At 45.7% G+C, this 23,762-nt stretch overlaps 1 protein-coding gene and 1 non-coding gene across 7 annotated transcripts in view; both read left to right on the top strand.

Moving 5' to 3' along the window:
* The window catches only part of htt (huntingtin), a 32,433-nt gene extending 8,873 nt beyond the window's left edge, over positions 1-23,560 (top strand). For 4 of the 6 annotated variants that reach the window (XM_076727640.1, XM_076727642.1, XM_076727638.1 and 1 more), the window contains 52 exons: positions 176-313; positions 1,178-1,336; positions 1,452-1,549; positions 1,631-1,770; positions 1,940-2,003; positions 2,105-2,205; positions 2,390-2,536; positions 2,749-2,869; positions 2,984-3,129; positions 3,270-3,454; positions 3,575-3,798; positions 3,919-4,045; positions 4,137-4,261; positions 4,369-4,479; positions 4,591-4,668; positions 5,352-5,575; positions 5,686-5,764; positions 5,857-6,018; positions 6,098-6,153; positions 6,237-6,385; positions 6,539-6,675; positions 6,782-6,898; positions 6,997-7,119; positions 7,207-7,466; positions 7,600-7,742; positions 7,896-8,124; positions 8,263-8,404; positions 8,515-8,694; positions 8,996-9,172; positions 9,423-9,499; positions 9,997-10,132; positions 10,261-10,383; positions 10,481-10,688; positions 10,831-10,976; positions 11,520-11,697; positions 11,801-11,902; positions 12,067-12,251; positions 12,338-12,464; positions 12,591-12,694; positions 12,946-13,100; positions 13,187-13,326; positions 13,420-13,505; positions 13,595-13,725; positions 13,847-13,979; positions 14,139-14,294; positions 14,398-14,588; positions 15,245-15,359; positions 15,590-15,803; positions 17,136-17,355; positions 17,560-17,722; positions 20,046-20,206; positions 20,349-23,560. In XM_076727640.1, the coding sequence (XP_076583755.1) occupies positions 176-313; positions 1,178-1,336; positions 1,452-1,549; positions 1,631-1,770; positions 1,940-2,003; positions 2,105-2,205; positions 2,390-2,536; positions 2,749-2,869; positions 2,984-3,129; positions 3,270-3,454; positions 3,575-3,798; positions 3,919-4,045; positions 4,137-4,261; positions 4,369-4,479; positions 4,591-4,668; positions 5,352-5,575; positions 5,686-5,764; positions 5,857-6,018; positions 6,098-6,153; positions 6,237-6,385; positions 6,539-6,675; positions 6,782-6,898; positions 6,997-7,119; positions 7,207-7,466; positions 7,600-7,742; positions 7,896-8,124; positions 8,263-8,404; positions 8,515-8,694; positions 8,996-9,172; positions 9,423-9,499; positions 9,997-10,132; positions 10,261-10,383; positions 10,481-10,688; positions 10,831-10,976; positions 11,520-11,697; positions 11,801-11,902; positions 12,067-12,251; positions 12,338-12,464; positions 12,591-12,694; positions 12,946-13,100; positions 13,187-13,326; positions 13,420-13,505; positions 13,595-13,725; positions 13,847-13,979; positions 14,139-14,294; positions 14,398-14,588; positions 15,245-15,359; positions 15,590-15,803; positions 17,136-17,355; positions 17,560-17,722; positions 20,046-20,206; positions 20,349-20,562 (7,607 nt within the window). In that variant the 3' untranslated portion in view covers positions 20,563-23,560. The remainder of the gene's footprint in view (positions 1-175; positions 314-1,177; positions 1,337-1,451; positions 1,550-1,630; positions 1,771-1,939; positions 2,004-2,104; positions 2,206-2,389; positions 2,537-2,748; positions 2,870-2,983; positions 3,130-3,269; positions 3,455-3,574; positions 3,799-3,918; positions 4,046-4,136; positions 4,262-4,368; positions 4,480-4,590; positions 4,669-5,351; positions 5,576-5,685; positions 5,765-5,856; positions 6,019-6,097; positions 6,154-6,236; positions 6,386-6,538; positions 6,676-6,781; positions 6,899-6,996; positions 7,120-7,206; positions 7,467-7,599; positions 7,743-7,895; positions 8,125-8,262; positions 8,405-8,514; positions 8,695-8,995; positions 9,173-9,422; positions 9,500-9,996; positions 10,133-10,260; positions 10,384-10,480; positions 10,689-10,830; positions 10,977-11,519; positions 11,698-11,800; positions 11,903-12,066; positions 12,252-12,337; positions 12,465-12,590; positions 12,695-12,945; positions 13,101-13,186; positions 13,327-13,419; positions 13,506-13,594; positions 13,726-13,846; positions 13,980-14,138; positions 14,295-14,397; positions 14,589-15,244; positions 15,360-15,589; positions 15,804-17,135; positions 17,356-17,559; positions 17,723-20,045; positions 20,207-20,348) is intronic. The other 2 variants (XM_076727644.1, XM_076727643.1) reach the window with 1 other exon arrangement.
* Positions 4,733-4,862, top strand: LOC143320221 (small Cajal body-specific RNA 14). Its single transcript, XR_013077138.1, has one exon.
* Positions 23,561-23,762: the final 202 nt, after the last annotated feature.

Genomic DNA, 23,762 nt, shown 5'->3' on the forward strand with positions numbered 1-23,762 from the left:
TATATAAATGTCATCCTGTTTGCCAAGAAATCAGTAACAGTGACACTTTATCACTGAACAGTATTTTAAAAACAAGATTTAGCTTTAGCTAACCTTTCCACAATGTTGTTCATTTCTAATGTTGTCTTGTTGTATCTGGCATCATTAATTTGTGTGTATGGCAATCTTTGCTCAGGTCTGACCCCTGACAAGGAGGTGCGAGTGAGCGTGAAGGCTCTGGCGGTCAGCTGTGTCGGGGCAGCAGCAGCACTGCATCCTGAAGCCTTCTTTAATTCCCTCTACGTGGAGCCGCTGGACGGCATTCCTCTAGAAGGTAGGGGCATAAAGGAAAAGACGATCCTATTTAGATGTTGTGTGATCTACTAGAACCACATACCGTTTCCAGGGGGGTGCTGCTCCTTAGTTGGCCTATGAGGCTTCTGCTCAGGCCAAGGGTGGGCGGTCAGTCGACTTGATAAACCAGTAAACTAAGAGGAGAGTGAGAGAGATGTTCTGAGAAGAGGTCTAATCAGGCAATAAGTGACAACACCTGTGCAGGTGCACCATGGCTCTTGACGATCTCACATTGCGGCATTCATTTAGGCAAGAGACATGTAACCAGTAGTATTAAGAATATGTCCATGTGAGAGTTTGAGTGTAGCTGAGTTATGTGTAACATCTATGTTCATCTCCAGCATGAGAAAAATACTGCACTTCAACTTCAGTTTTCAGCAAACGGCAGTATTTTAGAGTTTCGATGTACCTGTGAATTGTTGCAGGTAAAATACCTTCTTTTGTTTTTGTTCATCTGGGGTTCTCCGTTGACTTGAATCAGCAGTAATTTCCACTGTTTTAATGAAGCACAATAGGGCTTCTTCACAGCAAATGTTTGTCATAGTTGGAAAAGCGCAGGTGTTACTAATATCACTAACGAGAGCTCAGTTCTGTTCCAGTAAGCTGTGGCAGTGATCCAGCATGCACAGTACCAGGACCCTGAACTGAAGCTGTGAAATGGAATTCAGCCATCATTCACTTTATTTACACCTGTGCTTTGCGTACTGTGACATGTCAAAATACCTTGTGTGGAAAAAGGCCTGTAGTGTGTGAGTTGTGCAGGGGAAGTATTGGTGCTTTAACCACTGTGTTTGTGTCTTCAGCACCATCACTGACCCTGATGTCCTTCTCTGTCCCCCTGCAGAGCAGCAGTATATCAGTGATGTTTTGGGCCTCATTGACCATGGGGACCCTCAGATCAGAGGGGCCACAGCCATCCTCTGTGGAGCCATCATACAGGCAGCACTCACCAAAACACGTTACAACATCCACACCTGGCTGGCCAGCGTGCAGAGTGCAACAGGTTGGTGTGTGTTGCAGTGATGGTGGGAGTTGCACAGGTGTTTGTTTCTGTGCTGACCTCATTGAAAGGTTGGATAATATTTAATGGCTCACCTGTCTGTCCTGTTGCTCTCCAGGTAACCCTCTGTCCCTGGTGGACTTGGTGCCTTTGCTCCAGAAAACTCTGAAAGATGAATCCTCTGTCACCTGCAAGATGGCTTGCTCAGCAGTGAGGGTAGGACAGATCTGTTGGAGTGTGTTAGTAATCTGCGCTTGCTGTGTATTTGAGTCTGACCTTTTTTAATGTGTGTTTCAGCACTGCATCATGACCGTGTGCAGCAGCACCCTGAGTGAGCTCGGCCTTCAGCTGGTGATAAACCTGCTCGCTCTGAGGGACTCCTCCTATTGGCTTGTTCGAACTGAGCTCTTGGAGACCCTGGCTGAGATGGACTTCCGGTATTTTCATCTTTTGTGTTACACAAACTTCTTTCTTTGGCATCTCGCTGTCACTTTCTAAATCACTATATCCTACACCTGAACAATGCCTGCTAGATACAGCGTCTTGTTTTTGTAAATGAAAATGGACGAAAACGCATATGAAAGATTCATTATTTCATCTTTTTAGGTTAGTTAATTTCCTGGAGAGAAAAACTGAGACTTTACACAAAGGGGATCATCACTACACTGGGGTAAGTTCTCCGTTCTTTGCAGTCTTGCTGTGGACATGCAAGTCTTGTTTGAGACTTGGCTGAGACTGTGCTGCCTAATTCATCCACCATCCTCTCCGTAGCGACTTCGGCTGCAGGAACGAGTCCTGAATGATGTGGTCATCCATCTGTTGGGAGACGATGACCCCAGAGTTCGGCACGTGGCGGCTTCTGCTGTCAGCAGGTACACTTTCTCTTCTCACATGCTATAGTGTCTGTTACATGTTCTATACATTGAACTTTACTGTACAGAAGCACTTTGATTTGATTTTTGAAACTTTTTTTTCCTGTGTTGTATTTATTTCTAATAACTCTTCTCTTTGTCCTCTAACCCTTCCCTCATGTCTCTGTGCCTCTCTCTCTACCAGGCTGGTTTCCAGGTTGTTCTATGACTGTGACCAGGGTCAAGTGGACCCAGTAGTGGCTATTGCTCGGGACCAGAGTTCAGTCTACCTGCAGCTGCTGATGCATGAGACACAACCCCCCTCCCAGTTCACAGTCAGCACAATCACAAGGTATGTGCACACACACACACACACACACACACACTCTCTCTCTCTCTTTTGCTGTCACATCTTATGGGCTCGTTGCCATCCTATTGCTAAGAAATCAACTGTTCTGAAATGAATTGTATTCTATAGACTGGGGGGGGGGGGTTGGTGTTTGCTTTATTTCTTTTTTTTTTTTTTTTGTTAGTCACAGCTCTGCTCTTTTGCCCCTCTGCCAGGACGTACAGAGGCTTCAACTTGTCCAACACTGTGGCTGATGTTACATTAGAGAACAATTTGTCCAGAGTTGTTACAGCCGTCTCCCATGCGTTCACCTCCTCTACCTCCAGAGCCCTGACTGTGAGTTTACACAACTGCATAGTGCTTTGACTTGTTTTTCCATCTGAATAACAAGTTTCTGCCGTGTTTATTTTTTATGATAATGTGTTTAAATGCCTTTCCTTCTCTCTGCAGTTTGGCTGCTGTGAGGCGTTGTGCCTCCTGGCTGTAAATTTTCCAGTATGCACTTGGAGCACAGGCTGGCACTGTGGCTATGTTAGCTCCAGTAGCAGCTTTTCTTCCCGCTCTAGTCTGAACCGCAGCAGGGGCAGAACCCTCAGGTTTGTGTACGCTCTCTCTCATGAATTCATCCTTCGCCTGTATGTTTAATGCCACCCTAGTGCTCTTGCTCTTTGTTTCAACTGCTCTTTCTCTATACACACACTTAATTATCTTCTGTTTGTGTCCGTCTGCACTGCAGTGTGTCACAGGCCAGCAGCGCTCCAGCCTCTTCAGCCACCTCCTCATCTGCGCCAGACACTGAGCGGAGGACTCTGACAGTGGGAATGGCCAACATGGTCCTGTCCTTACTCTCCTCTGCCTGGTTTCCACTGGATCTCTCTGCACACCAGGATGCACTTTTGCTTTCAGGCAACCTCCTTGCTGGTAGGTAGTATCTCTGCTCTTCATGCATTTTCAAACCTGCCACCATTCACCCAAACAGAACTTTCAGACAAAAGCGGTAACCTTTTAATCCATTAACCAGTCTTCTAATCACGTTCCCAGCTGTGGCTCCTAAATGCATGCGGAACCCCTGGGCTGGAGAGGAAGAAGGCAGCAGCAGCAGCTCGAACACCAGTGGAGGCACAAGTAAGATGGAGGAACCCTGGGCAGGGCTGTCGGAGCGCACCCTGGTGGCCATGGTGGAGCAGCTCTTTTCCCACCTACTGAAAGTCCTCAACATCTGTGCCCATGTGCTGGATGACACACCACCTGGACCAGCAGTCAAGGTAACTGTCTCTTTGTTGGTTGGCACGTAGTCAAACTGATTATTTTGACCCTACATCTTACTAACACTTATCATTTATGTAGGTCATCGCATAGAGCTCACTCTTTGTCCTGTATTTTAGGCCACCCTCCCCTCCCTAAGCAACACCCCATCCCTCAGTCCCATCCGGAGAAAAGGCAAGGAGAAGGAAGCTGCTGAGCCCAGTGCTGCCCCTATGAGCCCAAAGAAAGGCAATGAGGTCAACACAGGTACATGCGAATCTGACCATGCATTAGCACAGATACACATAATCTCTGATCTGTGAATATTTAACGAATTTGTTGTGCTTTTTGTGAGCAGGCAGGCCAGCAGACAGCACAGGGTCAACAGCCATAAGCAAGTCCACTACCCTTGGCAGCTTCTACCACCTGCCACCCTACCTCAAGCTCTATGATGTCCTCAAAGCTACGCATGCCAACTACAAGGTCGGGACATACGTCTGTTTTAAACTTCTATCATAGCAAAAAAGTGTTTTACAAGTGTTAGTAGCCTAAATGGTGGTTGGTGGTGTTAACTGTGTTGTTATCTTCAGGTGACCCTGGACCTCCACAGTAACCAAGAGAAGTTTGGAGGTTTCCTGCGCGCCACTCTCGATGTTCTGTCTCAGCTCCTGGAGCTAGCCACACTACATGACATCAGCAAGGTAAAGATGAAGTTCTGAATGATTTGTTTCATTCGTATAAGACAACGTATAACCATTCTTCACATTGACTGTAATCAATAGACTAAAACGGTGTACTGTATTTTCTGTCAGTGTGTGGAGGAAATCTTGGGCTACCTCAAGTCCTGCTTCTCCAGAGAACCAACCATGGCTACTGTTTGTGTACAGCAGGTCAGTAATCTGTGTGTTCATGTGTGATTCTAGATATGTTTTTGTTTTGTCACATTTATTGTGTGTGGCAGTCTTTATGGTTCCAGCACTGAGCAGTGTGCTGCAACTGGTGCAACGCCACACAGAGTGAGACTGGTTCCTGCCGACAGGGCCTGTAAAGCCGTTGGTTTCCCTGTGCGATGGTGCCATACATATTTATACACGCACATAGTAATATGCTAGCTGGATGCTGTCTTGCATGTGACTTTTAGATGCAGCAAATTTCTAGGATCAGCAGTGCAAAACAAAGGATGATGCAACTCTCTGATCTGCATAATGATGAATTAAGTTTGCACTGAATTATTGTATTAGGGGAAAAAAATTGTTTTAATTGCATAAGCACAGCCAGCCAATCTGAATTATGTCAGACTAAACAAAAGATGTTTTTTCTGAAAACAATAGGTTATATCCCCATCAGTAATTACCCCTGCAGAGACATTAGGCCTCACAAAGAAGAGTGTAAATTACAAAGCAGAATTTCATCAGACAAGTTTCAGGATGGAAGAGATTGTGAAATACCACGACAAACATTAGGTTGCTAGAAATGGGTAATATCCTACAAGACCCCAAAGGAAAAAATACTACACGTGAAACAAATATCCAAACAATTGCTTGTGTTAGTAACCGAAGACCTCTGTCTTTAGCTGTTGAAGACCCTGTTTGGCACCAACCTGGCCTCTCAGTACGAGGGTGTCCTGAGTGGACCCAGTCGTTCTCAGGGCAAGGCTCTCCGTCTTGGTTCATCCAGCCTGCGACCTGGCCTCTACCACTACTGCTTCATGGCGCCATACACTCACTTCACTCAGGCTCTCGCCGACGCTAGTCTCCGTAACATGGTGCAGGCTGAGCAGGAGCAGGACACTTCTGGGTGAGTTGTCAGAACATAGACAGACACAGACAGGAGCAGACATTGGTATTTGGGTCTTCCAGATAAATGCACAGACATAAACAGAACCTGCCTTCTATTTCCACTTCTAGATGGTTTGATGTAATGCAAAAAGCTTCGAACCAGCTGAGATCCAACATTGCAAATGCAACACGCCACAGAGGAGACAAGGTAAGCTACCGTTCTGCTACTTTTTCAAATTGAGATTGTAAATGGCTAAAGATTTGTCGAAGATCAAGACCGCCTCATCTTTGTTACTGCAGAATGCCATCCACAACCACATTCGTCTGTTTGAGCCGCTGGTAATCAAAGCTTTGAAGCAGTACACTACCAGCACCTCTGTGGCCCTGCAGAGACAAGTACTGGACTTGCTTGCCCAACTTGTGCAGCTCCGAGTTAACTACTGCCTGCTGGACTCAGATCAGGTGAAACACAAACACAAACAAAGCTCGTCTTCACCTTGTGGAATTTAGCTCACTCATGAGGATATTTTCTGTGTTTCAGGTGTTCATAGGCTTTGTCCTGAAGCAGTTTGAGTACATTGAAGTGGGACAGTTCAGGTAAATTTCTGTCTGTGATTCCTAGTTGAGCTCAAATATTGCAGTGCCATCCTGTGAAATACATGCCCGTTGTACTCACACAGAGATTCGGAGGCCATCATTCCCAACATCTTTTTCTTCCTGGTGCTGCTGTCTTATGAGCGTTACCACTCCAAGCAGATAATCAGCATCCCCAAGATCATCCAGCTGTGTGATGGCATCATGGCGAGCGGCAGGAAAGCTGTTACACATGGTGAGAGGAGCACAGGCGTTTCATTGATGTCTGCATTATTAAACTTTACTTCAAACTAACGTAACCTCCAAAGCTCATCCTTACTAATGAAGCAATAAAACAGACATGGATGTAGAGTCGGAGTAATTAAATTTCACTCTCCCTCCACCACAGCCATCCCAGCCCTGCAGCCGATAGTCCACGACCTGTTTGTGTTGAGGGGCTCAAACAAAGCAGATGCAGGCAAAGAGCTGGACACACAGAAAGAAGTGGTGGTCTCCATGCTGCTCAGACTTGTGCAACACCATCAGGTGCGGTCACAGATGGATTCAAGGAGACAGCTTCCTGATGTCATAAAGCATCCCAGCCAGTCTTTTCTCCACCTGAAATTTGCTTTTACGTGTGTGTGTGTTGCAGGTGTTGGAGATGTTCATCCTTGTGCTGCAGCAGTGTCACAAAGAGAATGAAGACAAGTGGAAGAGACTGTCCAGACAGATTGCTGATGTCATCCTTCCCATGATTGCCAAGCAGCAGGTAGGAAAATGCACACAGGTGAACGTGTTGGTGATCCGTCAGAAATTCAAAGCTTTTGTACAGTAAGATCAAACTCGTTTTGTATGTTGTCTTCACAGATGCACCTGGACTCTCCGGAGGCTTTGGGTGTGTTGAACACTCTGTTTGAGACTGTGGCGCCCTCCTCTCTCAGACCCGTAGACATGCTGCTCAAGAGCATGTTCACCACCCCAGTCACCATGGTGAGACATCCCTTAACACCTTGTCTGCTTCTTCTTAAGTAATTGTAAAACATAGATTTTTGACTTGAAATCCACCCACTCCTTCAGGCGTCAGTAGCTACAGTCCAGCTGTGGGTGTCCGGCATCCTGGCTGTGCTCAGGGTGCTCGTCTCGCAGTCCACTGAGGACATTGTCCTGTCCCGGGTCCATGAGCTCTCCCTCTCCCCGCATCTCCTCTCCTGCCACACAATCCGTCGCCTCCATCAGCAGAGCCCCTCCCCAAATGAGCCCCCCACTGCTGACACACTCGGTCACCAGGAATCTAATGGTGAGGCTCAGAAAGCCCTGCCTGAGGAGACCTTTGCAAGGTTAGTGAGTGTGTCCACTGTCCGTACTTTAAGGACACTTCTGATAAAAGAATTGAGGGATGTTTCTGCTCGGTCAGCACTTTTTTTCCTCCTCACTTTCACATGAAATGTGCCCTCCATCCCCTCGTTCCAGGTTCCTGCTCCAGCTGGTAGGAGTGTTGCTGGATGACATTTCCTCCAGACAGGTTAAAGTGGACATTACAGAGCAGCAGCACACCTTCTACTGCCAGCAGCTGGGCACACTGCTCATGTGTCTCATACATGTCTTTAAAAGTGGTAAGCTTGTGTCATTTCAGTCATTTTTTTGTTTTTTGAACAATGTGTGAGCTTCTTAAAATGAGCTTTACAAAGAACTTAATTAAATTCAGTTGCATTTTCTTGAACAATATTGACTATCCTTTCCCCCCCTTTCTTTCCTACTCCTTTCAGGAATGTTTCGCAGGATCACAGCTGCAGCTAGCCGTCTCCTGAAGGGTGAGAGCGGAGGTGGACAGACTGGCACAGAAGCCGGCCTGTTTTACCCCTTAGAGGGTCTGAACAGCATGGTGCAGTCCCTGATCACCACCCACCCCTCCCTGGTGCTGCTGTGGTGCCAGGTTCTCCTCATCATCAACTACACCAACTACTCCTGGTGGGCTGAGGTGCACCAGACACCCAGGTAAGAGCCGATGGTGTGACAGAAGGTAGTACTAATAATAATGTAAAGGTAAATCAGTTTGCAGCACAGCAAATTGTCCAAAATCAAATCTTAAGCACAGCACCAAATCTTGAGACCCTGTCTCCATCGTCGTCTCAGGAGACACAGCCTCTCGTGCACAAAGCTGCTGAGCCCGCACTCTTCAGGGGAAGGAGAAGAGGACAAGCCTGAGACTCGGTTAGCCATGGTCAACAGAGAGATCGTACGCAGGGGAGCTCTCATCCTCTTCTGTGACTATGTGGTGAGACTCCGAAGAATGTTCGACAATTTAAAACATCTGAACAGGATTGGAATCAATCATAAATGGACAAGAATCATCAAAAATGCTGTATAATTTTCTCACATTTGTAGTGTCAGAACCTCCATGACTCAGAGCACCTGACCTGGCTGATCGTCAACCACGTGCGTGACCTCATCAACCTTTCCCATGAGCCTCCAGTGCAGGATTTCATCAGTGCTGTGCACCGCAACTCAGCTGCCAGCGGCCTCTTCATTCAGGCCATCCAGTCCCGCTGTGACAACCTCACGACTGTGAGATTACGCCTTTTATTTCTCCTTCCACCTTCCCTCAACTGTCAGTCATTTCAGTCATAAAGCACATTTAAAAGCATTCAATCTTGACCAAAGTACTACTTTGACTATTGAAAGTGTTCAGCTTTTTCTGTTCTGTACTTTTATCACAGTTTCTCATGTAGCTCTCCCAGTTTCTCATCTCTGCTGTAATTTTAAATTCTCCTCTTTCTTTCACTGCCCTTCCTCTTCACCTCTTTCTCTCTTTGCTCCTCTTCTGTCGTTCTTTTTTTCCGCCTTTTACCAACTGAATCCTTTGCAGCCGACCATGTTGAAGAAGACCCTGCAGTGTTTGGAGGGCATCCACCTGAGTCAGTCCGGCTCCCTGCTGATGCTGTACGTGGACAAGCTGCTCAGTACACCCTTCAGGGTTCTGGCTCGTATGGTGGACACCCTGGCGTGTCGCAGGGTGGAGATGCTGCTGGCTGAGACGCTACAGGTATGGCTTATGTATGGTTTTGCATTTTCTTGTTGCAAGGGAAGTTTTCTTGGAAGTTGAACATAAGATAAAATCCATTTAAGTGTCATACTGGTAGGGAACACTTGTGGGCGTATGACTCATGAATACACTGATAAAAGTAGAAAAACCTACTCAAGATGCAAGCTTTGTCTCAGAGTTGTGAATTTGTTGTACTTGCATGTTGTTGTGATTTTGATCGTGTGTTGTTTTGTCCTCCCACCCCTTGTAGAACAGTGTAGCTCAGCTGCCTGTGGAGGAACTGGACCGGATCCAGGAATACCTCCAGACCAGTGGCCTGGCTCAGAGGTAACACTCTTCTGTACTGCAGCCAACTTGAGGAATAGTTTGAGCGTTCCGTTGCACATTTTATTTGTGAGCGTAACATAAAAAGAGCAGAAAACCGAGTAATAGAAACACACCAGTTAACAAAGCAAAAAAATGCTTTAACACATACTTTAGGTATAATGTGTAGTGGGACAAAATAACATTTTATCATTGTAGCCAATCGGATTTTTCTTATATGTAACTGTTGGTAACTACTCCCAGTTGAACATGCAAGTTTTTGTTGCTTGGGTTCCCCAGTGCATGCATAAACCACTTGTATTTAAAATCTTGTTAGTGCTTAGCTGTATATCTTTCAGCAAATGTCATATCTCAGAGCAAAATAAGTTGACATCCTCTGCTCTCACCGGGCCACTCAAGGTGCCATGTATCTGTAAGGATATAGTTGTCCATCAGCAGGACAGAGCTCTGTTAATTTGACTCAAATGTGCCATGTCCTCTGTTGGTCCGTCTCATTACAGGCATCAGAGGTTCTACTCCCTGCTGGACAGGTTCAGAGCCACTGTTGCTGACACCAGCAGCCCCACACCTCCTGTGACATCACACCCCTTGGATGGGGATCCACCACCTGCCCCTGAACTGGTCATTGCAGATAAGGTGAGGAGTTAGAGAATTAGGTTGTGGCTCTGATATTTCATGTTTTTACTGTTGGTCTTGATGCTACAAATTAAGTAAATTGAGAATTGGGGGGTAAAGTTTTTTTTGTACATCATTTTTGTTTTTAGGAGTGGTACGTGGCTCTAGTGAAGTCTCAGTGTTGTCTTCATGGAGATGTTTCCCTGTTGGAGACGACAGAACTCCTCACCAAACTACCTCCCGCTGACCTCTTTAATGTCATGAGCTGCAAGGTGACACAGACGGCAGCGCCCAGATATCACATATTCACATATCGGTGAATTAAAACTTGATTGTTTGATCTGAACCGATCCTTCTTTCTCTCCTCAGGAGTTCAACCTAAGCCTGCTGTGTCCATCCCTCAGCATGGGGGTGCAGCGGTTAGCACGGGGTCAGGGGTCGCTCCTGTTGGAGACAGCCTTACAGGTGACCCTAGAGCAGCTCACTGGGGTCACTGGGTCACTTCCTCTGCCACACCAGTCCTTCCTGCCACCCCCCCAGCCGCAGCCCTACTGGGACCAACTAGCTGATGTGTATGGTGAGTTATCGAATACACAAGTGAGAGTTTTGTAGTTTCTTCTGCTGCCAGATTGACTGGCTTGAAACGAGGGAAAATGCAGGAGAAGTGTTTTAGCTCTGCAGTATGCTGTGTGTTTATGTGCCTGCGGCCTGTTTTTCAGGTGAGCCGGGTTTCTACCCCAGGGTTTTGTCGCTCTGCAGAGCTCTGTCCCAGTACCTACTGAGTGTGAGCCAGCTGCCTTCCTCACTTCATATCCCCTCTGACAAGGAACACCTCATCACCACTTTCACTTGCACGGCCGCTGAGGTAAAAGACCACCTAGTGAAGCTGTCATTTTGTTTAGTCACTTGTTTGAATCTGTATGCATTTAGTAAACTTTGATTTCTCTCGTTCCCAGGCTATCGGTCATAAAATAGTGGTCAATTTCAGTCTTTTCATTCCTAATTTTAATCAACTTCAGTTTGAATCATTAAGTCATAAAATTGATGTTGGATGTGGTTAGTACTTTATACACAGGAGATGAAAAAACTTCCCAAATCAGGTCCATTCCCGATTACTGCAGAAAAGTGCAACATTTATGAGAGACCTTTATGCACACTTAAAAAAAAAAAAAAAAACACTGCAATTTATTGATTACATGGTGTTGCTTTGTGAGATTGAAGTTATTTCATGTTTGAGCCACCAACATACAATGTTGTCTATTGTTCGATGGTATTAAACCATATTTACTTTAGAGATACTTTAATTATGAGTGTAAAGGTGTATTTTCAGAATAGAATCGTAACTATAAAATAAGTGATTTTTATTCTTGACGTTCATCTTCACACATGTATGTCTCTCTCGGCCCAGGTGGTGGTGTGGCGGCTCCTCCAGGACCACTTGCCCCTGAGTGTGGACCTGCAGTGGGCTCTGTCCTGCCTGTGTCTGGCCCTGCAGCAGCCCTGCGTCTGGAACAAGCTCTCCACCCCGGAGTACACCACACACACCTGCTCCCTCATCTACTGCCTTCGCCTCATCATTGCTGCAGGTGAGGATATGCTTGTGCATACCCCATGATTTAGTGTGGTCACATGCCATGACTACTTCAGCTTTGGTCATCTCATTGGCGGTCAAATCTTTTTCCTTCCCAGTGGCTGTGAGTCCTGGTGACCAGCTTCTGCATCCAGAGAAGAAGAAGACGAAGGCAGAGAGAGATGCTGAAGGAGACCAAGTGGACTCGGCACATGCTAACCGTGAGCACCCCCTAAGAGACTCTGCTGATTGTTTTATGTTTAGTATTTCAGGGCTTTTGCTCCATTTGATGTCTAATCATGTAATTTCTACTGAGTCTGATCTCAGGTCAGAGCTTTAGAGCATATATGAGGGCAAATTCCCTCTGTGTGTGTGTGTGTCACAGACATGTTCGAGTGGCAAGCATGTGAGATCATGGCGGAGTTGGTGGAAGGCCTGCAGAGCGTCCTCGCCCTGGGTCACCATAGAAACAAGGCATTCCCCGCTTTCCTCACACCAACCTTGCGCAACATCGTCATCAGTCTGTCCCGACTGCCTCTGGTCAACAGCTACACCCGAGTACCTCCACTGGTCAGTTCCTGAACAGTAATTCAGCTTGAGTTTGTATACATGAATGCATTGGTCTGCTAAAACTGTGTGTGTGTGGATCTGTGTAGGTTTGGAAACTGGGCTGGTCCCCTCAGCCAGGAGGAGAGTACGGCACAACTCTGCCTGAGATCCCTGTGGACTTCCTGCAGGAAAAGGACGTCTTCAGAGAGTTCCTCTACCGCATCAACACACTGGGTACAGAAACATCTCCTCAATAAAATAGTCGATTACTACTACAGACACTGCACATCAGGCGTGATTGAGTGTATGACAGATCCGTGCTTATTTTCTGTCATATGAATGTTTTTGCTGTGTGTTTAGGCTGGAGCAGCAGGACTCAGTTTGAGGAGACCTGGGCCACTCTGCTGGGGGTGCTGGTCACCCAACCCATCACTATGGACCAGGAGGAGGAGACGCAGCAGGAGGTATACACACACAAACATCGCTCACGTCCTTAATTGTGCTGTCGGTTGGTGAGCTTAATACAACTACAGAATCAATCCTACCTGCCTGTGAAGCACTCACACATTGCTCACCTAAATGATGAAGATATGCGTGCTCTGTTTCATGACACCTCAGAAACTCACTGCAGTAAATTGTGGGAAGTTGTCAGCCCTCTGTTCCCTGTCAATCTTTCCCATCTGTCTCAATGTTTTGTTTATCCTTCTGTCTCCAGGAGGACTTGGAGCGGACCCAGTTGAATGTGTTAGCAGTGCAGGCCATCACCAGCCTGGTGCTGAGTGCCATGACCTTGCCCACTGCTGGCAACCCTGCAGTCAGCTGTCTGGAACAGCAGCCCCGCAACAAGAGCCTCAAAGCCCTGGAAACACGGTAGCTGTTTAGTTACTTTCTGTTTGCACTGTAGTAGTGCCCGCAATATACATGCAACAATATTAAGATTGTGTGTGTGTGCCCAGGTTTGGAAGGAAACTTGCAGTCATCAGGGGAGAGGTGGAGAGAGAAATTCAGGCTCTTGTGTCAAAGAGAGACAACGTCCATACACACCACCCGTACCACGCCTGGGACCCTGTGCCCTCGCTGTCTGCAGCATCAGCTGGTAACGCATAATCCACATTCACCAAGTGTCTCTCTCTGCTAACAGCTGCTGCATGTCTACCTAACGCTCATTTGTTGTTTAATTTTGTCTCAGCTGGCACGCTGATCAGCCACGAGAAGCTGCTGCTTCAGATCAACACAGAGAGGGAGATGGGCAACATGGACTACAAACTGGGACAGGTGAGGTGAAAACAGAGGAAGTGTGTGTTAAGTTCTTAATTTAAAAGATTTCACAAACACAGTGTAAAACATTTTTTTCTCCGCTGAAGGTCTCTATCCACTCAGTGTGGCTTGGTAACAACATAACCCCTCTGAGAGAGGAAGAATGGGGTGAGGATGAGGAGGATGAAGCAGACACTCCAGCCCCCACCTCCCCACCTGTATCTCCTATCAACTCCAGGTCAGACAAATAAATGCAGACATGTGCACTTGCCTTTCCTCAGTCTCATCACACACGCGCTGAAAGACGAATGCACAGCGCGACCAACCAACCACTCACTGACTGACTGACTGTCTTTCAGGAAGCATCGTGCAGGCGTGGACATTCATTCGTGTTCCCAGTTTCTCCTGGAGCTCTACAGCCAGTGGCTCATCCCCGGCTCCCCGAGTAACAGGAGGACCCCGACCATACTCGTCAGTGAAGTGGTCCGATCGGTGAGCTGTGGCGCTCACACACACGCTGTCACTCACATCAGTGGAAGGATTGTCTGCTGTTCTCTGGGGGAAAAACTTAAAGCTCAAAACAGTTACATGCAAAGACCTCAGTTTTCCTCAATCTCACCACTGTCGTCCCCCTCCTGTTTTTCTCTGTAGCTGCTGGCGGTGTCGGACCTGTTCACAGAGAGGAACCAGTTTGACATGATGTTCTCCACCCTGATGGAACTGCAGAAACTCCACCCACCAGAGGATGAGATCCTCAATCAGTACCTGGTGCCTGCCATCTGCAAGGCTGCTGCTGTACTGGGCATGGTCAGTATGGCTGAGTGTGGGTGGAGGGAAGTGATTGGGATTGGTATTATTAACGTCTAATCTGATACTCTACAATGTATGAAAACTCAATGTATATTTGTAGGACAAAGCAATAGCTGAGCCTGTGTGTCGCCTGTTGGAGACAACCCTGCGCAGCACCCACCTGCCCAGCCGGATGGGGGCTCTGCATGGAGTGCTGTATGTGTTGGAGTGTGACCTGCTGGATGACACGGCCAAACAGCTCATCCCCACCGTCTCTGAGTACCTGCTGTCCAACCTCAGGGCTATTGCTCAGTGAGTGTTGCTCCCATTGCCTTTCTCCAACACCAACACACAGACATTGACCTAATTTCAACATTGAATGAGCTGATGATGAAAGAGCCGCAGGGAACAAATGTCAGTGCATTAACCCCCCACCCTCCTCATTGTAAGTGGATCCTGGAATCAGTTTTATCTATCCTGGGGCTAGTGCAGATTTTGCTTTTGCTGCAATTTGCCTGTCTCAAATTTCTTTGATCTGAGACTGAAACCCTCAAGTTGGCGTAGAATCTGTGCTCAGGATGGGTTAAAACAGTGAAGAGATGTGTTTCACCTCATCCTGAACTGTCCCAGACCTGCCACAGTTTTCAAACGTGTTTTCAAATGCTGGGTTGTGGTATTATTCCTGCCCTGTACGCACAGTGTGTCTGGGGAAGAACGTATCACATTTGCACCAGAACAGCTGCCACAATCTACCTCACAGTGGCCTCTCACATGATTTTATTACAATATTGCAATAATTGAATCCAGTCTTGATAGTTATAGTAAGGTGATGGGACCAAGAATGCAATGCAAGTTCTAGTCACTAGGTGCTGCCCTTCACATTTCAAACAAATACCTACTGGTCTTCCCATTTTCTTTCCTTTTCACTCCTCTCATCTCTGTATGTCTGCTGTCTTTGTCTGCTGCAGCTGTGTGAACCTACATAACCAGCAGCATGTGTTGGTAATGTGCGCCGTGGCCTTCTACATGATGGAGAACTACCCTCTGGATGTAGGAGCTGAGTTTATGGCTGGAATTATACAGGTAAACCTGCTGCGTGTGAATATGTGATGTAACATGAAATTGATTGACGATATATTGCATCATCACAGGACGGAAGAAAAAGAAACACTATAAAATAAATGCCTGAGTTTGATTTCCTCCAGAATCAGTGCATTAAAGTAAATCATGATGAATAAGTATTAAGTGAATTTTTAGCTACATGTATCCACACTGAATATAGTTGATGTGCTGCCTCTGTCCCTGTCCTTTAGTTGTGTGGGGTGATGGTGTCGGCCAGCGAGGACTCCACTCCCTCCGTCATCTATCACTGCGTGCTGCGCGGTCTGGAGCGCCTCCTGCTCTCGGAGCAATTGTCTCGCGTGGATGGAGAAGCGCTGGTCAAACTCAGCGTGGACCGAGTCAACATGCCGTCGCCACACAGGGCCATGGCCGCTCTGGGCCTCATGCTCACCTGCATGTACACTGGTAAGACAGGTGTTAACACGGCTGATGGACTTAAAAACTATCACAAATGCAATGTAGCATTCTGACTAAATCACCTGCATGTGGTGTACGAGGAGTGGTCCTTTCATTGCTGCTGCTCTCACTTTCTCAATGCAAACTCACCACGGCACTGAGCGAGCTGGCTAACTCACCTGCATGGACACTCTAAGTAGTAGTGAATTACTTTAACTTTAGTTGCTCTCACTGAAGCTGATGCAGCATTGACATCAGTTAAGCTTGCAAACCGGCAAGTTTAACTATTAACATCCCCTTCCTCCCTCATAGCATGCGCAGTAAAATGTAGTGGTGACCCTGCTGCAACATGACCCCCCCCCCCCCACCTCACCCTCACAAATGATTTGCCTTATTAGGATCTGCTGTCTTAGGCGGTGTCCTGTCCCTCATTGGAGTTGCTTACCTTGTAGCTGTGGGTGACTCTAAAAGAAAGGGGAAGTGTTAAGAAGGGGCAATCCTAAGAATAACATTAGGTAGTAATACACTGCAGCCCTCCGAGACTACTGAAATACTAATTCATTAGCTTATGCCTGATTGCATGCAGCCTCCAGCACATACGACAAATTTCTATTGTATATTTAGCGATGCATGGAAAGTGTCTCAAAATCGTTGCAGTCTGTCTTAATGTTATTACTGTACAAAGAAAGTACAGTAACTCCTGTACTTCAGTTACCCTTCCAGTGCACAGAGGTAACTGCTGACTGATATTAGTGATTTACATTAAATCTCTCTTGACTGCACAACACCTTTTATCTTTTAACCAAACCTTTAATGCTCGCTTCTTGCATGTGATACACGTATTATATGCATTCCTGTGACATACCCTACCTCTAACCCCTACGTCGGCCCCTACTAACCCTAGCGTCTCTCTTAGCATGTTGTTGGTCATATGGTGACTGACTAAATAACACCCCTTTGTTGCCAAGAGCTAGCCAGCAACTCCTTTGAGTAAACCCCGACTCTTGCGAATGCAAACTGACGTATAACTTTCTGCATACCTCCCTTTTATGTGCTGTACGGCAAAGCAAGCTGCAGCACATTCAGGTCACAGGAGAGGATAATCTAGTATGCAATGTACCCAGGAAACTGCAATACGTTAAGCACCAGACACTTAGAGTGAACCTACTTCTTAAGAATGTGATTAGACCGAGGGTAGCTCCCAGAATTTCACCAATTTTCAGTTTGAGGTCAACAAAATTCTGATCTGAATCTTGTGATATCGGTGTCCCTACTCCCACTCTAACCTCTCCCCCACTGGTTCAACCGGTGCCACCCCCCTCCCCCCTCTCGTCCTCTCAGCGGTGCTTGCGTCGGGTTCTGACGTGACAGGGGTTAGAGGTCAGGTTGACTCTGGCTCTGCCGTAGCAGAGGCGGTGGGCGTCACGGCGGGTCATGTTGGTTTCTCCTCAGGCAAGGAGAAAGCCAGCCCTGCCAGTCGCCCCACCCACTCTGACCCTCAGGCCCCAGACAGCGAATCGATCATTGTTGCCATGGAGAGGGTCTCTGTGCTGTTCGACAGGTACACACACACTCACACACATACTCATTATACAGGAATTAGTGTTATTAATAAAAACAAACCAGACACACTGAACTCTTACATTTGCGGCTTTAAACCTTCACCATTTTTGCGGGTTTCGTGTCCAGAATAATTTGATGGCGGCTGATAAATGTTTTTGCTTTGTTTCCCATCGTTTGATCTTCTGGGGTTTCCTGTCTGCAGGATCCGGAAAGGTTTACCCAGCGAGGCTCGGGTAGTGTCCAGGATTCTGCCGCAGTTTCTGGATGACTTCTTCCCGCCGCAGGACATCATGAACAAGGTCATCGGGGAGTTCCTGTCCAATCAGCAACCTTACCCACAATTCATGGCCACCGTCGTCTACAAGGTCAGCAGCAGGACGCGAGTCCATGTTCATGGAAGATCACTCGACCATTTTTTAATGCTTCTTATGTCGAACAATGAGATTAAAAACATTAGGCTCATAAGGCAAAATTACATCTGATGTTATTGAATTAATTTGTATCTGCAGCTCAAATAATTTCACCAGAGAAACGCTGCAATGTTCACATTTTTTTTAAATTTCTTTCTTTTTTTTTTTTTCTTTTTTTTTTTTGTGTGTTCCCTTACTGGTAGTTTGCTTCTTTCATGGAACCGTACAGAGAATTTCATTGCAGTCCAGCCTCAGTAAAGTTGCTGCTTGGTGCCTCTGTTTTGTCTGCCTCAGCCAGCTCTTCTGTTCTCCTTTTAGACAATAATTTGTCACAGCAACATTGAGCTGCTGCAAAGACAGTGGGTTCCTGTTGTCCAGGGATGTAAAAAAGAAAAATGAGATCTGTGCAGTCAGAATTCAGAGTAGGTGCATGACTCTGAGCCATGCTGACTGTGGCTTGTGTACTTTTGGGCACCCCTGGTCAAAACTCATGTCACTGAATAGCTAATTGACCAAAAGATGACCTGATTTCTACACAGCATATCTTTCATATTTTAAGCAAGATTATTTGTTCCCTCATACACAGTTACAAAATAATGTAACAGGAAAAGAGGCAGAAGCAGAAGTTTGGGTACCCTGCATAGTTGGTACTTTGAAACACGCCAACTGGCAACTATCACGGCTTGTAAAGGCTTTTTGTGGTCAGCTAGGAATCTGTCAGTTCTTGTTTGGGGGATCTTTGCCCATTCTTCATTTCAAAAGGCCTCTCGCTCTGTGAGATTCTTGGGCTGTCTGGGATGCGCTGCTCTTTTGAGGTCTATCCACAGATCTTCAGTGATGTGGGGGCCAGGGCAAAACCTTCAGCATGGTGCTCTTGAAGTAGTCCATTGTGGATTTTGAAGTGTGTTTAGGACCATTATCATGGTGTAGAGGCCATCCTCTTTTCATCTTCAGCTTTTTTACAGACTCTGCAATGTTTGCTTCCAGAATATTTTGGTATTTAATTGGATCCATTCTTCTCTCTACCAGTGAGATGTTCTCTGCGCCACTGGCTGCAACACAAAGCCAAAGCATGATCGATCGACCCCTGAGCCTGACAGTTTGAGAGCTGTTCTTTTCATGAAATTCTGCAGCCTTGTTTCTCTAAACACACCTTTGCTCATTGTGGCCAAAACGCTCCACAGTCCACAGGGCTTGTGTCTAAAATGCATCAGGTTTGTTTAGATGTTTCTTTTCAAACTTTCTGATGCTGAATTTTGTGGTGAGGACACAGGAAAGGTTTTCTTCTGATGACCCTTCCATGAAGCTTGTACCTGTGCAGGTGCTGCTGCACAGCAGAACAGTGTACCACCACACAGAGTCTGCACAGTCTTCATGAAGGTCTTCTGCAGTCAAACAAGGGGTCAGACTTACCTTTCTATAGCAGTCCTACAAGCCGTTCTCTCAGAAAGTTTTCTTGGTCTTCTAGACCTCAACTTGACCTCCATTGTTCCTGTTAACTGCCATTTATTCACTACATTATGAACTGACAAAATGACAACATGAAAACGCTTTGCTATCTTTTTTTTATAGCCTTCTGCTGCTTTGTGGGCATCAGTTGACTTTTTAGTGTGCTAGACAGCTGCTTGGAGGAGGTGTGGCTGCTGATTCTTGCTTAAAATGTTGAAGAGGATGTTTCATCTTTAGCTTTCTGAATTTTGGATTTCAGTCCACCTTTCACTTGACTGTTCAGTCAGAACTTTTGCATGCCACTGCATATCAAAATGGAAATTATCCATGCAGATATATGTTGTTGTGGTTTGCAAAAGTACCCTAAATCTTGCAAAGTGCAGTTTTTGTTTTGAAATTATTTATTTGAAAACACCTGAGGATTGTGTGCTGCCTTTCTATCCTCAAACTTACCACCAGAAGTGTTTTTGAATTTTAACAGAAATGTGACATTTTCCAGAATAGCAGCCTTGTTTTTCCTGTGTGAAAATTGAAATCAAAGACCGCTGACGGTGAGTGTCTGTCAGGGAAGGACACCTGCCTGAGAGTCATCTGGTGTACAATGTACCTGAAATGATGCTTGTTCTCAGAAAATGCTCATTTATTGTTGCCAGACCTCAAAAAACATAAGAAACAGGCTGCTTTGATGATTGCAAAGATCATTTAAGATGTTTTGAAAATTCCACAATCTAATGGGAAATTGGGGAAAAACATTGATTTGAATAGATCTTTTTTGGTAGTATTGTCAGTCTATCAGTTTAATCTCCCTCTGCTCTGCACCCACCTCCAGGTTTTCCAGACACTCCACGCGACAGGTCAGTCCTCTATGGTGCGAGACTGGGTGCTGTTATCCTTGTCCAACTTCACTCAGAGGACACCAGTGGCCATGGCCATGTGGAGCCTCTCCTGTTTCTTTGTCTCGGCTTCCACCTCCCAGTGGATCTCAGCCCTGTATCCTTACCTGCCGAACGTCCCATGAGCAGCACAGCAATTGGGTTGTTGTATCTGTATGAGGGGATGTAGCAGCAAAGTGTAAATGTGCAGTTACCAAACAGCAAGGTCTGTTGTCCTTAACCCCCCTGCTCTCATCCAGACTGCCACACGTCATCAGCCGAATGGGTTCCAGTGAGGTGGTGGACGTCAACCTGTTCTGCCTGGTGGCCATGGATTTCTACCGGCACCAGATTGACGAGGAGCTGGACCGCAGGGCTTTCCAGTCTGTCTTTGAGACTGTGGCCTCGCCGGGCAGCCCTTATTACCAGCTGCTAGGCTGTCTGCAGTCCATTCATCAGGACACATCACTCTGAGGGCAGCGGACTGAGATGGACAAGAAGGCACAGAGAGGATGGCGGTGGTGGTGGGGGGGGGTGAATCATGGGGAGGAAATGGATTAGAGAGAGAAATGTGGTAGGGTGAGAAATTACATCTCCATGTAAACCTCCCCCTTGAGTTGTGATAGAGGGGAAGAACAGAATGTTTCATTAGAAAAAGCTACTGTAGCCTCACCCCTTTCCCTCCTTTACACTGATGAGAACTACTGAAGTCACCATGATGAATTCAGTGGAGTGAGCTTAAAGAAAAACCAAGGGGAGAGCTGAATCCATCTCAGTTTCAGGGTGTATTTAAACATGAAAGGACTGTCTGAAGAGCACCCCTGTATGAAGGACACTGGCTGCAAAACCCTCAAACCCCAACCCCCCCACCCCACCCCACCCCCATCCACAAGAGACCATTCCTGGAGACGAATGACAGCACCTTGATTAAAACCATAAAAACATTAATCAAACATAAAATTGGATTTGTTTATTTTCCTGTGAGGACTTGCTTGAGTATCGTGATGTCAGTAAAGTAAAATAGAGAAAACAAAGTTAGAAAATGCAAAGTATTTCCTATATTTAAAGTTTCAATGCATCTATTTTCAGTGCGTTTTGTTAAAGAGTGCTTACGGTCGGGTTAGGACGCTGACAATGGGCTGACGCGACGGTCAGAAAGGCCTGCTTACTGTTGTCCATAATTCGTATCTTTGAAGAACTTTTCATATTTAAGTTACTTGCGGTCATTCTCTGACACACAAGTTAAATAGTGAATAATTTTATGTGTAAGAATGATCACTAATAGCCATAGTATTATTATTTTTTTTCTTTCCATGTGCAGTGAGAAGCAGGGGATGGGTGTTGGATTGTCACTGCAGAGAGGGCTAACTTGTTTGCAGCCTTTTCAGCCAGCTGCTACAAGCTGTGTATTGATGCAGTGGCCTGTTCTGGATGGTGGGATGAAGAGCTGGACAGGTGTATACTGGGAAGTAAGGCGACAAAAAAAAAAAAAAAAAAATCTTGAGATTTACAAATGATGCATAGTTTTAACTGTAAGGGCCCATGTACTGACACTTAAGATGGTGAAAACTGTCAAGCAAGAAACCAAAATTGCAGCGATGTCGTCTTTTCTTTTAATCAGTAGCAGGGGAGAAGCACTTCCTCTTATGATTTTATCATGTTTCTCATTTGTCTAGTCCTTTTTTTTTTAAAAACAAACAAACTTGTCCCCGGTGCACCTGAATGATTCCAACTGTCCATTTCTTGTACTTTTGTAATTCTCAGGATGTAAGATGTGACTTGTTGTACTAAGACTGGAAGTCCTTTGCAGTCGTCTTTAAATGGAATTACCTTGGTATCTTGTAAAAAGTCAATGTAAAGTAATATGAAAAGCCATGGTGCATGATAACATAAGAACTGTGTAAAGATGAGCTCTTTAAATAGACAGTGAGATAATGTGATGTCATTTTCTTTGCTGTCTGTGTGAACACGCATACACACCATCAGAAAACGAAGAATCTGTGAAGCGGCAGAAAGCCACGCGCTTGTATTTTATCGAAGACTTGACCTTGAGTTGCCTGGGAGTGTGCTGGGCGGCGTTACTCTGTACATACACTTGCCTTAGATAAAGACTGAATATATGTATGTCCTGTACACTGAAGGCTTGAAAGCATGCTTAGCATTACTGCTCTTTTCTCGCGTAGTCCTTAATACTGTATTTCCGTGGGCACGGTTGCCACGACTGTTGTGTGGAAGAGATGCGACACAATCCAAAGGGAGCCTTGTAACCTTCGCAACCAACAGCGGCTTTGACAAATCAACAGACGAGGACGTGTAGCGTGCTGAGGCCATGTGACGGCGGGAGGTTTCTGTTTTTTCTTGAGCTTTAAGTATTGTTTTGTCTCTGTTAAAGATCGGTAAATATTTCATTGTCTTTGTGCAGAATATTAAATACACCTAGCACTTAAAAACTTGAAGTTCCTCTCATGTTGATGTTAGGCGCTTTCTTGATATGCAACAGTACATAAAAGTAAAAACATCAGTGATTTGGATGCTAAATGTTACCACTTTCCACCCTTAAAAGCAATGTGAGTGGCTTCCTTTCGATCATGTTCAAGTAATATATTCACACAATAAATGAGTGAGTCTTCTGCAGCTGTTGTTGGATTCCAGTGAGAGGCCTCTCTGAAGTAGATGAAAAGAGTCCAGTTTCTCTCCTTAAAGTCACGTTAGATTTTTGTAGCGAGGACAGAAATGGAGGATGACGGGAAGTCTTTTTTTTCTGCACGAAGCGTAACATTAAAGGACAGAATTCAAAAACAGGATAGAGAAAATGTGCTTTTCATCTTGTCTTTTAGTATCTTCCTCAGGCATTAGACGAGCAAAAGACTGACTGGGGCCCCCTGCAGGGGGTAATACGATTACCCAGAAATCTTTTGTGGTTTGGGGAGATGGGCGTGGAGGTCAGGGATAAAAGGTCATGTTCAACTGATTTAACATGCTTCACTTCAACACTTCATTTTTCTTCCACTTCAAGAATCAACAACTCAGAGGAAAATGTGGTCGTTTTTGTTCTGATGAAAACACTGAGAATCACTTTGGTTAAATCTCTTCTCTGCCAAGTTCTCGACATGCCCCATAACGCTGGGGCTTGGCTTTAAAACAATACCTCTCTTTCCCTTTTCTACAGAATACAGTTTGGTGACTGCTTGGCACAGCTGGGGTTTAGCCAGTGATTCTCTGAAGGTGGTAACAGAAGAAGTTCAGACTGTGAGTGGTGTGATTCCCCATTACAGCTTCTTCTGTCTGGACCCTCAGCCGGACCCCGGAGCCTCCTTCTCACCTTTTTTTTTGTTTATTTTTTAACAATTGTCTGTAAAAACAAAAAAAAAAAAGAAAAAAGAAAGAGATTGTGTATTTCCATTCATTTTTAAAGATATGAATCACTGCATATGGTCTGTAATAGAAATGAATAAATTATTTAAAGATGTTATCTTGTGTGATGTTTGTGAATTTGAGTCAGAAATTCAGCTGAACTACTGCAATGACAAAGCAGCAGAAGGTGTTTTTTTATGTGTGATATTACAATGTGCCCGACACACACGGGGTCCACTGCGTCTCCTCACACAATCAGCCTGTGAGGATGCAGCCGTTCAGTGTTCTGCCATGCTCTGCCTGGTCTACGCTGTCAGAAC

The sequence above is a fragment of the Chaetodon auriga genome, chromosome 4 (genome assembly GCF_051107435.1).
Source record: "Chaetodon auriga isolate fChaAug3 chromosome 4, fChaAug3.hap1, whole genome shotgun sequence".
Lineage (NCBI taxonomy): Eukaryota > Metazoa > Chordata > Actinopteri > Chaetodontiformes > Chaetodontidae > Chaetodon > Chaetodon auriga.